This window comes from Triturus cristatus, chromosome 1_1 (assembly GCF_964204655.1).
Source record: "Triturus cristatus chromosome 1_1, aTriCri1.1, whole genome shotgun sequence".
Taxonomy (NCBI): Eukaryota; Metazoa; Chordata; class Amphibia; order Caudata; family Salamandridae; genus Triturus; species Triturus cristatus.
In genome coordinates, this window is record NC_140579.1 from 18,153,906 (window position 1) to 18,171,782 (window position 17,877).

The 17,877-nt window shown below is 46.5% G+C and overlaps 2 protein-coding genes across 4 annotated transcripts in view; both read left to right on the plus strand.

The window, feature by feature from the left end:
* LOC146869156 (Y+L amino acid transporter 2-like) overlaps positions 1-17,877 on the plus strand; it is a 181,392-nt gene that overhangs the window by 28,626 nt on the left and 134,889 nt on the right. The window lies entirely within an intron of this gene.
* The window catches only part of LOC146869157 (uncharacterized), a 31,515-nt gene continuing 26,348 nt past the window's right edge, over positions 12,711-17,877 (plus strand). Inside the window, exon 1 of the mRNA XM_085599657.1 lies at positions 12,711-12,793. Coding sequence (XP_085455783.1) covers positions 12,711-12,793 — 83 coding nt within the window. The remainder of the gene's footprint in view (positions 12,794-17,877) is intronic.

The following is a 17,877-nucleotide window of genomic DNA, read 5'->3' on the forward strand; positions in this document are numbered from 1 at the left end:
TGCCTTAAGCCACTGTAAAACCTTTGTAAATCAGGGCCTTAGTCACTATTAAAGCATACTTATAAATTAATGGAAAATAAAATGTGTTAGGCATTTTTTATGGTCATGAAAGGAACAAGTGTGGGAGTATCTCAGGGGCTTAGGGAACTGTGGGTATTGTAGCGTTTGTCATATGGAAGCTTGTGATTTATGGGTGGAACTTTATAAAAGGTATTTGAGGTTTCTTTAGACTTCGTGTAGACCCTTACTAACATCAAATCACAAGGCTATAGCACTGCAGAGGCTTGAGCCCTTGCCACCTACGGCAAAAGAACTGACTTTAAAGGGGCTATTAACTGAATGATGTCAAAATAGGTCTCAAAACCCACTCAGGAACATTTCAGAACTCCTATAGTTCGATGATTTCAAACAGTACGGAGAACAGTTTTGTTTCTCTACACTGCCTTTTCCTCTACACTTGGTGGCCCGTTTTAAGATGATATGATCTACAAATTCCAAAATTAGGCAAGGTGTAGTGGGATTTTAAATCCCACACCTTCCCTACTGTTGCACAGACTGTAGTAATATATACTATTCCAAAGTCCAGCGCTTCCCTAAGGCAAGTCGTTGTAATGACTTCGATGGTAACGGAACACGTGTAACATCACGTTCATTGTGTTGCCTGCGTTGTAATGGCATGCGTTGTAAAAGCATGTCTGATTGTGTCATGCATCCATCTCGACCACGAGATGAGATGAGATACACAAAAAAGTAAGTGCCAATACCATACCATATTGAGAAACAAGTACCTAGAATCCTTTAACAAAGACAGTGAAGACTGTTCAAACATACTCTAGCAAACGAAATAGACTACAGGGCTATACTTCAGCACAATAAAGCTGACTCGAGGAAAACGGTACTTATAATAGTATTTCTGATATACTTTAGTGTGCATCAGGTTTCCCACACGAAGCCTTCATAACATGTGTTTGTAAATCGCACGTTCACCCAGAAAGATATCTTGGTGCTGAATAACAGGTGTTTTATTGTTACCCAACTCAATCATTTTATCAACCTCAGAAGGATGAATGGCTGGGCGGACCCACTGGGATTTGAATCTGTGATCATGAGGTGGAACACAGGCCCCTATAGTGGATGCATTAGTACACTGAGCCACCAGACCCAGCTTAATGTGCTCACATGAACAAGTCTAACCTAGAAGACAGTGCTTAATTTGAGACGGTGCTTTCCGGTGCTCAGCAAGGTACCTAATCCTAAGCACCGGCGCTTATAGCACTAATTAAGGACACACTCATTTGGAAGGCACATGATTTTCTCCAGAATCACAGTATGTTGAGCCACGCCGAGACTCGAACTCGGTTCCCCAGCTCCGAAATCGGCAGCTCTAGCCATTAGGCCGAATCCTCTCCAGAATAATAAGTGCCAGGGCTCTAATCAGGAGGCAGTTTGCACCAGCACATTTCTCCTGTTAGCTCTGCCTCCTGAGGAGAGCCCCGGCACTTTTTATTTTGCAAATTTACCACTGCTAGAAGGTAAAATTGGTGGGAGTTATTTGATTCATTCCAAACAGAAATCCTTTGATGTGACTTATTCCAAAAGATTAGTTGCTGCAGAATCCGTCACAGTGAAGTTGTGTTTGCGCTGCTCATACGGTTGCTTAAACTTGCTAGTTCCAGGTGCTCATTCTTTGATCTGAGTATTTTTTCCATTATTTGGTTCTTTTGTACCCCACGTGTGGGTTTTCAGTAGTTAGCGAAAAAGGGATTTGAGGTTTTTTTTTAAGTTGAGCAGGTTCTAACATTTGGACCTCAGGTGGGTGGTGACGTTACAGGGAACGATGCAGCAGTGGCTGCACCAGAATGCCTTTTTCCCCTTTTTTGCTAATGTTACACATCATTAGCAGAACACATCGTCAAAGCCGATTGGTCAATAAGGTGAGATCTGTTGGTTTGCATATTTTGTTTATTCAAGTAGGCCACTGTATAATGGTTTGTCGTTGCCTATATGTATGTTCTATGCTTTCCCATGTTTTACAAACATCGCCCTTTTCTGTTAGCAAGAGTTAAGGGTTTAATGTGTTACATCTCTGTTACATCTCTATAACATGGAAAACAAACTTCAAACCAATGCAACTAAAACTAAGGTATTGGTTTTCGGACATAAACCCAAAAATTCCCTGCTGAGCTGGCACATCGGTCCATTAAGAATTGCCACCGCAAACCAGTATACCTACCTGGGAGTACAATTCAGATACTGGCAGAACAACATTTCAGACCAAAACACTGGCAGCAAAAGCGGTCAATGTCACACACGCCCTATGCAAAATACACCAGAAGCTTGTAAGCCATTCAACGGAGGGTATCCGAAGAGTAATACAAGCCAAGCTAGTTCCAACAATAAGCTATGGCCATCTGGCTTTCCCGGGCTTATCGTCCGATAAATTGGAGCATTTGTACATTATGGCTTTCAGAAAGGTCTATAGGCTGCCACTCTCGACAAGGCGCACACTGATCCGACTTGAGTTTAATCTAACAGCAACGGATATAGAATGTAAAAAAGATATAGTGAAGCTGTATCATCATGTGATCAAGGCAAGCCCGGGTACCTTGAGGGAAGCACTTCAAATAGTCTTCATGGACATAACTAGTCGATGGGCTAGGTACCTTGTGTCAGCTAATAGTACACTATGCCTGCCAGCTGATCACACAACATGTCATTCAACTGCCAACAGCTAGATTAAAGAACCTGCTACAAAAAAACAGGGAAAGATCATTTCAAGGACCCAGGACATAGAAAGGATCAGAGCCATCCGTGGCGCAGAGGGCCTTGCCCACACACATGAAGTCACTCTATGCCAACCATACCTGAAAGCCGGTCTGGGCAGACCAGGCTTCTAACTCTACCAATACAGGTCTACAGGGCACACTGGAAAACCACACCAGCTGGAAACGGAGGATGTCGCTTATGTCCATATCACACAGAATCTGTAGAGCATGTCCTCTGTTGCTGTCCAAGGTGCCAATACTTGAGGACAATGTTCAACCTAAATAAAGTACGAACATGCAAGGAGGCTTTAACGTTCATATAAACCACGACCGTACCAATGGAGCTTGCGTGTGCCGGAAAGTTCTTTGCCGTTGCTGGAAAGACTTTATGCCAAATGCAAGAACAAAAAATAACAGCATAACAATAATAACTACATGCCTACTGTCGCTGAGCATTAGCATCACTGCACAGTATGGCCATTAGAGATCTTGCATTAAGCCTAACTGTTAAGATGTACTAATACCAGGGCACCAACCTATGAAGCCTGAGGCTGCCTATTACAAATTTACCACAATGACTGTTTCGTCTTGTACTATGTGTAGTGCGGTGTCAGCGGGCCCCTGCTGACCGATCGCGTGCGCGGGGGTTAGCGCAGCGCATGCAATGATTGAGCCCACACTAGCCTTGGGAGCAGGAAGTCTCGCCCCCGAGCGGGCGCTTCCTTTAATTTAGGCCCGCAGGCCACGCCTGGCCTGCGGATGTGGTGCTGCGGTCCAGTAGCGACTAGACCGCTAACTATTACACTATGCACTAAAAACATTGCACTGATCAACAGATCTATAAGTAATTAGCTGCTTTAAAAAAAACTAAAAAAACCTCTTTTAGATCTCATTTTACTAACCTATTGTTTTAATTACGAAAGTAATATGCATTGTATTTGTAAATGATTTTAGGTAATCATACAATAAAGTATTCAATCATTCAGAGTTTATTGTGGATGCGCCAGCCTATGGTTACCCGGTCAATGTTCCATGTTAAATTCTGAGTCCAATTAAATACCAAATTGTTTTCTTTTTTAATGAAGTGTAATTAGGCATGTTTTACTATAGCACGTGTATTCTGAGATCTCTGTTAAAGATCTCTTTTGCGGATCAGGCTTAGCCAGTTTTGACAATTGAGAGGTGGCTGTGAGGAGTGCTCGAGTCTTGTTCCCCATAATTTTGAAGTAGCGGCAGTCTGGGACGCAGATAATTGTGAACACCCACTGCCACGCTTGCTAGGATGGCACTGAAGGGCTTCATATAGGTGATAAAATGAGGATTCTTGCTTAATGTTCTGATTCTTAGCTTCTTATGCTAAAGTACTGATTCTTGCTCAAAGTGCTGATTCCTGGCTTCATGTAAATCTAGAAGTCCTGATCCTAACTGGAAGTGCTGATTCTGGTTTCAGTCTACCGGTGGTCATTGCGAGGGAGCGGACAGATAGAGTCATTCGAGAGATCAGTTGGCCAGGAAGGGTGCCACCATACATGGGCAGCATCCGATGTGCCAGTTGCTTCTTTTGTTTTGCTGAGTAGGATTTGTTGGTCTGTTAGGTCGAACCCAGCAGACAGACCCAGTTGGAACTGGATGGCAGTTTCCCTGTTGTCGGCGTTGGCATGTTCTTCTTTTATGCTGAAGAGAGTGGTATCTGTTCCTCTTTGCTCACTAAAGTTTAGTACAAGGTTTGTAGGATGCTGTGGTTGGTTAGCGGGTGGTGCCTGTTTTCCGAAAGGTTACATCTTAGAAGGCTGTATTTGATTCCGGACTGCTACTAGTCCATATTTAGGTCACACCTGCATCAGTGCATGCCCTACATGCACTCTCGCTTGCAAGATATATTGTATACAACAAGGGGCTTGCGGCCCACCCATTGCTTAACATTTGTTGGCTTCATTGTCACTCTTATTTGCTGTCTTCCAATTGGCCAGAGCCTGCTGGCTTCACGTCCTCTTCTTTTGGCTGGAGCATGGACCAAGTTCTGATAGCTTCAGCTTCATGGATGTCCTTCTGCTGATTGTGCTGTGGTTGAGAGACTCCTTTCTTTTCCCCTGTTGTCCTTTGTGAAACTCTTGCTACTTGTAGCTATGTTTTACTGGTCCGCACACACTTCAAAGAAGCCCCTTTCTCTTGAAATGGATGTTTATTCTGACAGCAGATGTTCTATACTTTTATCGTGACAACAGATGTGACATGCTCTTTTTCACTTTAAGTCACACAGGCATTTAACTGTTTACATTCCATTATTTTCATTTTCAAGAAAATATTGGCAAATTGTGATGCTTTCTGCCTGCATGGGAAGTTATTCGCTCTGTTAAAAGACTGCATTCCTAAAATCTACATTTTGGAAGAACCATTTTATTGTAAAACTATTTACACATTTGTATCAGTCTATATTTCACTGTGTGTAATGCAAGTATAAAATAATGATTTACATACTCACAGTGCTTTCTGTCACAGGCTGTGACCTCATAGCACTAAAAATAAACTATTCTCCACTGCACCGACCAAGATTTAATTCTGTGTCTCTCTGGTTACACACAGACCTCTGCAGTGCATTAACTAATGTTAACTAACATCTGAATAAAACTGCATTCCCTGAGAGGAAGCACTGTCTGGCTGACACGTCACACCCTGGAAGAGATCCCACAAATGTGTCTGGGGTGGGCAGCCCCACCCGTCCCACACCAGGAATCCGTAGGTTTCTATTTCCCAGTCACAGCCTCGTTCTACTAGCTGTGGTACCCAAAATCCATCAGTTCACTGCCCAGTACCTGTGGGCGTGACTGCAGCTCCTTCAAGTGACCTTTGGCAAGATTTTTGCCAAAACAACTAATTGTGGTAGAAACTATCTGACCTGACAGTTGTCATGGTGGTGTTTCTCAGTAGCTCTCTCTTCTGCACACTCCCTTTAGCTTCTTCATCCCCAACTTATTCAAACACAAAACCATTCTCAGGAAAAGGCAACACAGCACACACAAATGTCAACACTTGCAGCATAATAAAAGCACAGATCACCAACGCACACACCGCAGCAACAAAAGCATGCATAGAAGAGGCGGGGACGCATACTACAACACACACAGAGTTCTACACATACATAACTCATAAACATGCATTACTTAGAACCCAGCCACACTCACAAAAAATATGTCACACAACACCATTTATACATGAGTAATACATGAACCCTCAACACACCACACACCAAAAGAACCTAAACCTTGCATACAGCACACAAAAACTCATACGCACCACACTGCACACCTGCAATACTTTACAGTCAAACATTAGGAAAGACAGCATCTTGTCAGTTGCATTATAAAGGTGCGATCTATTGGCTTTGCCAATGCTTGTTGATAGTGCACATTTAGTATTGCTGTGATCCTAGTAACTTCCCACGTTGTTGCTTGCCCAATCCCGCCCACCTGCCAGCACTGGCTGAGAGATAGTGCTTTTTAACCCCTTCAGCGCTGCGCGGATTCCCCCGCGGTGCTGAAGGGTTCTAGCGCGGGCGGGGCCATGACGGAACGGTTCCGTCATGAGCACAGCTCAACCAATGCTCATGACGGAACCGTTCCGTCATGAGCATCGAAGGGGTTAAAAAAACACATTCAGCTGTGCAGCTTGCATCTGATGCCAGGCAGGTGGGGCTGGGCTCCCCTGCATCACAAGGGGAGAAGTGGTGGCAGCACCTAAAGTCGGCATGGCGCATTGGCTGGCCGACTTGGGCTGGCCAAAGCGCCGTGCACACTGTGAATGCTCTCCACCCAGGCTGCATAAGAGCCTAGGTGGAGAACATGCACAGCTTACCAGCCCCTGTCTGAGAGCCGAACAACGGCGCTCAGACCAATCACAACGCTGCTGAAAGACAGCCTTGTGATTGGTCAGGGGATCCTGAGAGGCTGGGTGCTTCCTTCCGAATGCGAGAGGAGGACAGAGTAAGAAGACGTGGCATGTTATTTGCTTTTTTATTATTTCAGCCCTCTCTGTGTCATCCCCAACCCACCACCCCTGTTCGGTAGCAGCCGCTACTGCACAAAGGCTAGACCTATTGGCTTTGCCAATGTTTTTTTTCTTCCCAGCAACTTCTATCCACTGGATGATGCTCTCTGATCACAAATACAATTCCTCGGAAAAGTAGAAACAGCAAAGGTCTCTGGGATCTAGGGACGGTATCTGGCTCTCATGGAGGCGTGAGGGTAGAAAGGAAACACAAGGCAGGCTGATCAGCTCTTGGACTTTCAGAGCAGCTCCTGACCAAACTCTTTGCATCTTACCCTCGCATATGCAGGTTGCTAGTCAGACTGGGCTCTAAGCCACAACCCAACTGGTGCTTGTTTGCGTTTGGGAGCCTTCGGAAGCCTGAGAGGGGCTTTGGGTATCAACACCTGCTGAAACTATTGGCCTCCTTGGGCCTAGCACAACTCCACCTTCGCCTAAAAGACATAGGCGGAATCTGCACCATTTAAAGGCAGAGCAGTTTCGCCTCAGGCCGCCAGCCTGATATTTGCTCTGTAGAACAAACTTGTCAATCTACGTGAGCTACAATTGGTACTTCAAAGTCTCTAGATGCCTGGAAAAACAAACAAACCTTGTTGTTTTTTTATATTATCATTATGTCTGCTTCATATGTAGCAACAACATTAGGAGGAAATATCGCAAGACTTTAAGCCCGATTAGGAGTTCGGTGGTCCGACACCCAGAACGCCATTGTGGCCGTCGGCGGCATCCCGACTGCCGCATTCCAAGCTTGCTGGCAGTGTTGCGGCAGCGGTGCTACGGCAGCGACATGCTTCTGCTCATAGAAAGAGCCTGAATCACATGCCACCGCAGTGCAGCGAGGTGTGCATGTCGGATGCACTGTGTACCATGCACCATGTCGTGCATGGCCCACAGTGCACGCCAGACAGTGAAAACAGAGGGGGCACATGTGCCCCTATGCACAGTCCAAAATCGCCCTTGAGGCCCTTTTTGGGGCCACTTCCCTGTCTTTCTGTGGGCCTTTTCATGGTGGCGGCCCTGCCATGAAAAGGCTAGTGGAAAGGTAGGTCGTGATCACTGTGAAAGGGGCGTGCCTTTGGTGTTACTGTGGATGTTCCCACGTAACACCCATGGATTCTGCCACATTCCCAGATTTACAAAGTTTCGTAAATCTGGGAATGTGTCAGAATCTTGCGCCTCCCCAGGGGATGTGTAAGGAGGAGCAACAAGGAGAGTTACATTTATTTATCCTCGTTTTTTCCTCTTTCTATGCATGCTGTATTCTGGAGGAAATCACCTCTCGTGATTGTTTTTGAGCAGGAAGGCATCCTTCCTGCAAAAAAACTATCATCCCCTCAATGCAGGCACCCGTGCACCAGGATGCCTGCATTGGCACATGGCAGTCAATCGTGTGGTGGCGCTGGGGAGAGCTCACAGATGCAGCATATTGCTGTAAATATGACGCAATCCTGTGCTCTGAAAGTAATGCTGATTTTAGGCATATGAGAACATGCTTTAAAAGAAAACATCTATGTTGTTGCAGAACACCTCAGACATGCATTAGTCCTTACTCTTGTGGCATGTGTTAAAACTTGCAGAAAGGCACGAGCTGGGTTTGGGGGGCTCAGACAGTGGAGGTGTGCTGGCTGCATGTCTGTGGCTTGAGGATGGAGGCCGACAGCTGAAGTGAGCAGCGATGGAGACAGTAAGGAACCATGGAGGTGGGGCTCCCCTTTGAAATTCAGTGAAGGTCTCATTGGGAAGGGGCTGTTGATTACTTGCTGTTCCTGAGCTCTGCAGGTTTGGTGGACGGTGGGTGTTGGGGATGGGAGTGCAGTTTCTGATGCTCGGGTGAGGAGCTTTCTGGGCAGGGCTCTTCCTGTTACAAGGAGGCTGAATGACAGCCGGATGTAGGGTCTCACGCTTCCTTGTGCTTATGTTGTGGGTGCTCCAGATTGTAGACAGCCTCAGTGCCACAAGCCCAGAGAAGCATCACATTAAACACACTAGGGCAGACCTGTTCTGCTCCATCCCACCCAGAACATCAGAGAGGAGGGGGCGAAGCATCTATAGCACAAACATTACAAATACAACATTCCTCGTGTTGCCTTTTCCTTCTATCGATTTCATGGGGAAATGAAACCACATTTTTTAATTGTATTTACCCCATGGGTGATGGTGCGGCGGGTTTGCACTGGGGCCTCCATGCGTACATTGGTATTGTAACACATGCAAATAATGTTTCCTTCTGTGGTTGTACATGCTATCTCAGAAAACCTCCACAATATTCCCAAAAAACCTGCATTCAAACTTCTAATTACCGACTCATCTCTTTCTTTCAAATGGGTCGCTTCCTCCTTTCCGCCCTCTGCATGCCTCCTCTCTCTAAGAAGTCAAATGCATGCTCGACCTAATCCCTGTATTGTATCTCAACAAACTGCCCACACCTCGTTTCAAAGATCACAACCTCTATTTAAAATCCTACCCCTGCATCTAAAAATACCTAATGTCCTCCAGCATAAATCCTAATAGCACCAACCAATGCATGAATTCACATGAACACCTCCCACTAAATATCACACCAAACTCTTATTAATGTAATCCATAGACATTAGAGTAAATGCATGGAATAATGCAAGACTAATCCCAGTAACCAACAATAAACAAAAACCCCACTAACCCTGGCCTGCAGTGCAGCGTGCTGCCTAACATCAAGCGCTATCAGGGGTAATAAGTGCAATTACAATACAATATTTCGCCCACACAGAAACTGATGTAACACTCAGCATTCAGAAGATTGTGGTTCATGCAGGCTGCATAACAGTCCCCTTTTACTGCTTGCCACGCTTACACCCACATAAGAGAAAACTAGAAAGGGTCATGTACCTCACCCCGTGCTGTGCCAGTGCCCAGCAATAGACCACCCGTTGCCATCTGTTTGGGTATGGAATAACTGAAGACAGCTGCCACGTGCAGATGTCCAAAAGAGGACTTCAAGCGAGTTCATGACTGCAGGTCCGGATGCTACTCACCACGGCCACTTCTTGACATTTAATAATGACAATCAGATATGGGATGATATTAACAAAGTCCATCCCAGAAGATTTTTCCACCATGTCTTCCTTTATTCCATGCCTGCTCAGGAATTTTAACAGAATAGCTCAGAATGGACAAGCCAGAGCAGTACCTAGCTAAGTGGACTATGAACATAGGAAATGCCTTCAAGGGGCCAGCCTTCTGAAAACCACAAACTGTGCACCGGCCTTCCACACTTCTTCATCCATCAGACTGCCATGGGCTGTGTCGAATAACACTGTAACTGCACCTCTGTGCTCACCAGGCAACACACTTCCAACACAGTGGCGTATGCTGCCTATGTATGCAAGCGCTTCAGTGCCCCATATAGGGGTAGTAAACGCTATAGAAATGTTGCAATACAATGCAATCTGAATTTAAGACAAATTAAATGCACGTACCTGCCAGATAACTATAGAAATCAGTAGGGACTGCCAATCGTAGCTCTTGTGCATCATGGCTGAAAGTTTATTCAAAAATGATATGATGTGGCCACTGCTGGGCACGTCATTTTGTTTAACTGCTGGTGGGAGGGCAGGGTGAGAGGCATCTTAGAGGAAAGAAGGGCGCGCAACACAGAGGGTGTAGATACTTTCTGCCCGCCACCCTGGCAGCAATAAAAAAAAATCAATAAGTTGGCTGTGCTGTGCTGCTGTATAACATAGTTAAAAGCATTTACAAAGACAATAGGTCACTTAGGCGAGGCCTATTGGATTTGCCAATGCTTGTTTTAAACTGTGGACAGTCAACAAAGCCTATTGTCGTTGCTGAAATGTAGACCTGAAGAGACGGGATGGAGTGGGAATGGAGAGGGATACAACGGGACGGGGTGGTATGGGAGTGGGGAGCTACAACAGAAAGAGGAGCGGGGGTGGGATGGGCAAGCAAAAAGATGGAGAGGGTGGTAGAGGAGGGGGCAAGCAACAACACGGTAGTGGGTAGGAGGGACAAGGCCAGCAACAACATGGGTAGTAAGGGACAAGCAATGGGCAAGCAACTGGACAGGAGAGGGTAAGCAACAACATGGAAGGGAGAGGTGAGAGGAACAACATGAAGTGGGACAGGAGGGGAGACAGCTTGCAAATACATGCACTCTTATGGAGTGCTACAACTTCAAGAAAGAAGTAGCTCTGAATACAGGAGCAGCGGAAGGACACTAGGCGAGGAAGTAGTACCTGGGAATACATGTCAATAGACCTGATTCAGGCAAGAGACTCCCAATGTTTGATCCTGCAGTGATGAAGCAGGAATCCGGAGTTGTCCTGAGTGGATTTATTGTAAGGTTACATGGAAGAGGAGCTAGCTTGGAAGCAGCCAGCTCCAACAGAAACCAACTCAGGGGTAAATCACATACATTCTAATGTTACTACGCAGCAGGAGAACATTCTAAAAGACACTACAATAACAGACTAACACATATGTAGAAAGATATAATGATACTAAGTAAACCATTAATATAAAGAATTAACTATACAGATTACTACATATTCCAAAAATGGCTTTATTTTAGTTGTCTCCTGCCTAAACTTGCCGCTGCTTCAATAGATGTCGAGGGGGAAACTCTTTCAAGATCTGCCGCTTTCCTGATCTAAAATGTTGTAATGGACGCCTGGGCCATGCTTCAGGGGCGGGAGGAAACACGTGAAGAGGAAGTGAAGCCAGCACAGACTGACCACAGAGAAACAAGCAATTTAAAGTGACGGTGAAGCTAACCAATTGTCAGTAATGGGCAGGTTCTAAGCTGCCTGCAGCTTAACAATACCCGCTGTCTCAGTTGAGACCTAAAAATGGCTCACTAAAGTATCCAATTTTCACAATTCACAGATTGATGACTTTTCAAAATTTGCCTTTTCAGATTCCCTAGCATCATGCTCTCTTTAGCGCTCTAGTCTGGCACTCAGCATACAAACTAGCGGGGAAGTTGTGATATTCTGCCTTAGTGTACAGTCATCTCCAAGAATGTATTAACCAATGAAAGGCACAGTTACATACTGCTTTTGATGTGGACCTTTTCTTGATAACTTTAAAGTGTAAGACTTACATGAAGGACCCCTAAGTGACGTTGTATATTAACACACACGACTGGAGTCCTTAGGAGGGCTTTACGGACAGTACAGGTACACAGGGGCATGGCCTGGTTGAGGTTTCGACTGCCATCTGTAGAAATCACTGACATATCACTGACATAAATTAGCCACTGATGAAACAAAGGGTGATTTTGGAAAGCAATACTATAGTGGAGCTCTGTGTGCAAGCCCCCCACTTCTTCAGCCCCCTGATGATCAAGCTGGGCCAGTCCTCACCGCTCCCCTGCCTTGCTTCCACGTGTCCTCTTGACGTGTTGGGGAGACAGAGTTTGCTTACAAGTGATGCCACTTGACTGAGCATCAATTACGGCCTCGCAGGGGAAGCCTGTTGCCAAACCCTGAGACCTGGTAAAACTTGACAACATGGCGCCTTTCCTGTGAGTAGAAGGGGTGTGATCAGTTCTCAAATGTACTTCAATAGAAAATGAGACCCTACTTCATAAAATGTTTAGCATTCTTGTTGGGCAGGAAATGGAAGGTCTTATCCAAACTCTAAACAGCATGAGGGTCACCTCAAAGCCAAACCATGTCAGTCCCCGTGATTCAGTAACTTGGAAGAAAATCTGAAAAAACAGAAGAGACCTGGTATGAAGACTTCAGGGACAAACCAACCAGAGATGTGGTGAACTGATGCCCGATAGAGTCAGGTTGTTGAAGGGTAAGTGACAGGGCTGCCGGAAACAGAAGCGTGGGTCGTTTGAATATGATTTAGCAAATCCTGGCACAATCGAAAGTCCGCAATAAGTGAAATACCGTTCCCATGGAGCAAGACATGGATGTAAACATGAACCAATTCAGGCGAAGCACTGCAGCGTTTCAGCCAAACACAGAGAATAAGTCCAGGTAATTTGACAAGCTTCCTTATCCCCAGAGCTCAGAGTACAGAGTTCAGTAGGGCATCCTTTAGAAGTGAAACCAAATCTACCCGAAGCCCTTAGTGGCGCGTGAACTATGCAAAACTGACATCTAATCTGCCGTTGGAAGGTACAAACGCTTGGGAACCCATCGAGGGCAGAGACATATCCTGAATGTGAGAAACTCAGCAGTCAGGAGCCTAGATGTGTTAATGAAGAGCGTCCTAGACTTACAGAGAAACTAGACTGAGGTAGGTCATAGCCAAGGCATTAAACACACAAACAAGGACATGGAGATACCACCAAGGTCTGTGTCGCTGTCCGGTGTGGCGAAGGCAGCCTCCCTAATCTGTGTCAAGAAATAAAAAAAACTTCCAAACTAAAGACTGAAGGGAACTTCCATGAACTGCAGTTTTACCCTAGTTACTTCCCCCATTACCTACATTCCACGTGGACCAGACTGGTGAAGATGGCTAGTTTCTTCCAGAATCATCCAAAGGGCTAACTTCCAGTGAATTCATCTTTGGCGTTACTCTCCCTTCCCACTCCTTCCCATATCCCCCCTTCTGTTCCTGTCTTCCATGTTCCCATCTAACCCATGAATTGCTCCCTAGTTCTTGCACATCTCTTTTTTTATTCACTATATCTTTCTCACCATCTAACAATGCGCCTCATTATATTTACATTTTCATGTATTCAACTCGTCTGTAAAAGCGCAGGTACTCCCCAGACGGTTTCTGGGCGCTTTGTGATCGTTTCTTTGCGCTGCAGTAAACCGGAAGAGAAAGGTGAAAGTGCTTATACAATCATCTGAAATAAGAACGCATTACGCATTTTCTTTTATTTAACATTCCAATTTAGATTAGCATTCCCAAAATATATTTGTTTTTAACTCGATTTATACCTTTGCGGATTCCATGTGTCTCCCAAATGGCTGATAGTTTAATTTTGTTTTGACTCTGTAAACCTTGCACTGATAGTTAGACTCCTGCTACGAAATATGCTTGTAATAAGCAGGTGAACTTTAACCCCCCTCTCTCGGGAGACCTTGCTGAGAGAATGAGCGCCTTCGGCGGAACACATCGTTTCCCAGCGCTGTGACGCTGTCTTATCACTGAAGATTAGAGCCAGGCTCTTGGGGGAGTCGCCAAACGACCTTTCCTCTCTTAAAAACAATCTGCTCGGGTTTACAAGTGGGTGTCATCCGTAGGGCTGGCGAGGCCCTTATGCAACCACGTAAAATGGCCCCCTGCTTCCGGTTTGGTATTGTAATACAGTCATAACTGGGGCGCAGAGGACGCGTCGGACCTCTGAGCCGGTGCCACTGCACCTGATGCACGGAGGAGAGCGATGCCTCTGGGCATCAGCACTGCCAGGGTCCCGGTAATTACACGTGTTTTCCTCCTAGCACCTGTTTCATCAACCGGAACATGCGCAACTTTCTAGATCCTTCCACTCGAAACAACCTTTGGTAATGACAATTAGTCTGGCTTTAGCATGGTGATGCAGTGGCGTCAGACGCCCTTCTGGGGGGCCACAGGCAAACGGGGGCTGCTAGGTCAGCTCCATGGGACCCTGGGCCAATGGCCTTCGATGTCCCCGGGTCCGTCCTATTATTGCTGTGCAAACCGGGTCAAGGGCCGCGCTTTCGGCACTTTACTTTAGGTGCTAGTGATGGGGGCCATTCACATGGGAAGCTAGTGTGGGGGTACAACAGGCTCAGAACCCAACAGACACCAGTAGCGCAACAATGGAATCAGCCACCCTAGCGCTTATTTTGGAAGGAAAGAAAAGTAAATTAATACACAGTACATTGTAATAGGGCATACTGGACAAAAGTGTCAGCTCCTTAACTGAGCCCTCATGGGGGATGCCCGCTGCCCGCTGCCCTCTTCCGCCATCCTTCCATCTAAAGGGTACCCTGGTGTGGCTGTCGGCAGAGGGGCAGCCCTTCAATCATAAAAGAGTGATGAGAGGAGCGCTTGCAATATGTGTGGCGCGGCAATCGCTCGGGTAGCATTCCAACCTTTGTTTTACGGCCTCCCGTGCCACTTCAGCTTGAGTGTTTGATGGAACGCCCCAAGTGGTCAACGCAATGTCAGTCAGTGGGTCCCTTGCTCGCCGTGCCACTGTGCCACACCTGACTGAAGAGGCCTAAGCAGGCGGAAACCATTCTTGGGTTGCCAGTGTTTCGGTTCAGGGAGAACCTGGCTTGTCAGTTCGGGCTGGACTGTTCCTTTTGGGGCAGGACCAAGACTGGTTTGCATATTCTTGGGTCTGATCTGAGGTGGCAGGGTGGGCAAAAGAACGATGGGTTGGAATGGTACTCCAAGTGATTGCCAGTGGGTAGACTTATTGCAAGCGTTCCTCCCATCACCTATTGTGTGTTGATGTTTACCCTAAGTCAACCTGTCGTCTAAGTGACGGTTTCTGCAGCTCCATGATTCCAGGTTGATGCGACATGCGCTGTTGACAGTATCATTATACTCTAGGGACGCAGGCCGTTTACAATCATGCTTGCAGAAAGACTGCCTACGGGCTCTCGCATTTTAAAGGCACACAATGTGTGGTCCTTTGTCTGTCCTCGTGTGGGACATGTTGTTAGTGTATGTATGATCTGTGTGTGTTTCATAGTAATGGGTCAACAATTTCCAGTTGTGTCCATGAATGTAGAGAGGTGTGGCTCACTGGTTAGAGGCGGCAGACCCGTAAGCAGAGAATTGGCCAGGGACCAGGGTTCAATTCCCGACACGGCAGGGTCGTGGACCAGGGTCAAAACGGATTCGATAATTCTCGCCTCGGTACCTACTCTAACCAGGAACACACTCAGCAACTCTGGGCATTAAGCTTGCCTCATCTCTACAACGGCCCCCCACAGACGCTGAGGATGCCTGGTTTCACCTTGGAGATACCCAGAAAGGGACCATCTCACAGGGATAGCCAGGACGGGTTCCCCAGCGGTCTATAGCGCCGGGACACCTCCTTGTGAGGTAGCTGTTCGCGCTCTACAAATATCAGTATTATTATTATTATTATTAATATCATCTGTCTGGGTGCAGAAGATGGTTATCTCACTTCACTGACGTCATATCCTCTGTCTAGGGCCCCTCCCCGAAACTAGACTCATGTAGTGGGCACAGGAGGTTTCCCATGACCGCTCTTTACTTGGAGCAGATTCTCTCTGCTACGATATATCTCTCTCAGACCTTCCCCTTTTCAGGTCAAGCCATCTAGTTAGCACATGCACTGTGTGTTGTGAGACATATTTTGGGCTTAGCAAGAACTTACAGGGACTTGGAGGCCCACCCATTGCTTAGCTTGACTGTGACTCATTTTTAGGTCTCGCCTGACCCAGCGCATGCGCTGGTCTGGCGAGACATTTTGTGAGGGCTCCAAAAACTGCTACCAGGCCAGCCTAGAGCTACAGTGCATGTGCGCGGGCGAGCGCGTCGTGCTTTACCGCGATTCCTTTCACTTTCGCGGCCGCTTTGATGTTTGATCGCGATCACTTTCGCGGCCACACGGCCGCTTTGATGTTCTCCGTGAGGCTTCAATAGATTGCAGCAGTTAAAACAAACCATTGGCATAGCGAATAGGTCTCGCTTTTGATACCTTATACGTGTTTAGTGATGCAACTGTTGCATGGCTAAACACTTATAAGGTCCCAAAGGCGAGACCTATTGGCTATGCCAATGTTTGTTCTGCTTCTTATGTGATTGCTTTTCTATCAGTCTTGTTAGTTCAAGTATACTAGACAGCGCATACAACATTTATTCTGAGACATATTTTGGGCTTACCAAAAACGTATAGGGGCTTGCAGTCCACCAATTGCTTGCCATTGGTTGGCTTTTTTGTCACTCATTTTCCTGCTTCTTTTTTGATGTCTCCAATCTTGTGTTTGTCCCTCCCATACAGCATTGCCTCTTTACATTGTATTTGATTGCCTTGTTGCAAAGCTCACTTTCAGGGAACTACTTTTATTCTTTCCGTGTTTGCACTCGATGAGAATGCCTGTGTTTTCCATCTCTCTTCCTCAAGTGGTTCCCCGTTCCTAAGTTGTATCCACCTGTTGCTCCTCCTCCACACCCCCTTCCACTCTGCTGCTTTGCCCCACCTGCACCATTCTCTCTCACCCATTGCTTCTCCTCCACACCCTTGCACTACCCTTTGGTTACGTGCTTGCCCATGTGCTTCTCTTCTGACAGCTCTACATTGATCTCTCGTCTGTTGCTTCTTCTACCTCCCAGTTCCCTCGGTGTTGCTCTCCCTCCCACCTGCACCCTCTTTCTATTGCCCACTGATTCTCATCCCACCCCATCTTCTTGTTGCTGGAGAATGTGCTTAGATTACACCTCAAGGATCCAAGACTGCCCAGGAGCCATGAGATGCCCCCAGCTCAGCTGACCCAGAGGAGAAAACAAAAAGGCAACTCAGTGGATGAGCTGTAACCACACAGCTAAAAAAAATCAATGAAAAAAGTGCAATTGCACATCAAAGCAGCGGTGCCCCCCGATTAGACTCTGGGGGCCGGCAACACCTGCCTTTTCCTAACCTGGGAGCAAGGGGCAGAAGCGACGCTTGTGCACATTGCGGGCTCAATTCGGGGGACCCACTAACAGCGACATACCTTCTGGTGATAAACACTACCCTAAAAATGTGGCGCGTTTTGTGCTTTATTCAGAATTCAAATTCTTCCTCCTCTGTCTGGGCAGTGGAGATTGGCCTCTCACCCTCGCTTGACAGGCTTGTCCAGGCAGTTAGCCACAGGTCTGACCTATCTGAACTGAACCAGTGCATTTAGCTAGCTCTTGCCAGACTGGTTAAACTACAAAACTCGGTTACAATGCGACAGTCAGCAAAGCAGGAAGTGAGAGGGCGTTTGAGTGTGCTCAGTGGAATGATGCTTCTACAAGGAATAGGCATTTATGACCCACACTCACCAGACAACTCCACTATTGGAGAGGGAAACACTGAACACATGGAGAGGCAGTCTGGCAGATCTACCACGGACAAAGGGCAGCATGAGGATGCCAACACCATGTTGTGTAGCCATGCGCCAGCGAACACACATCC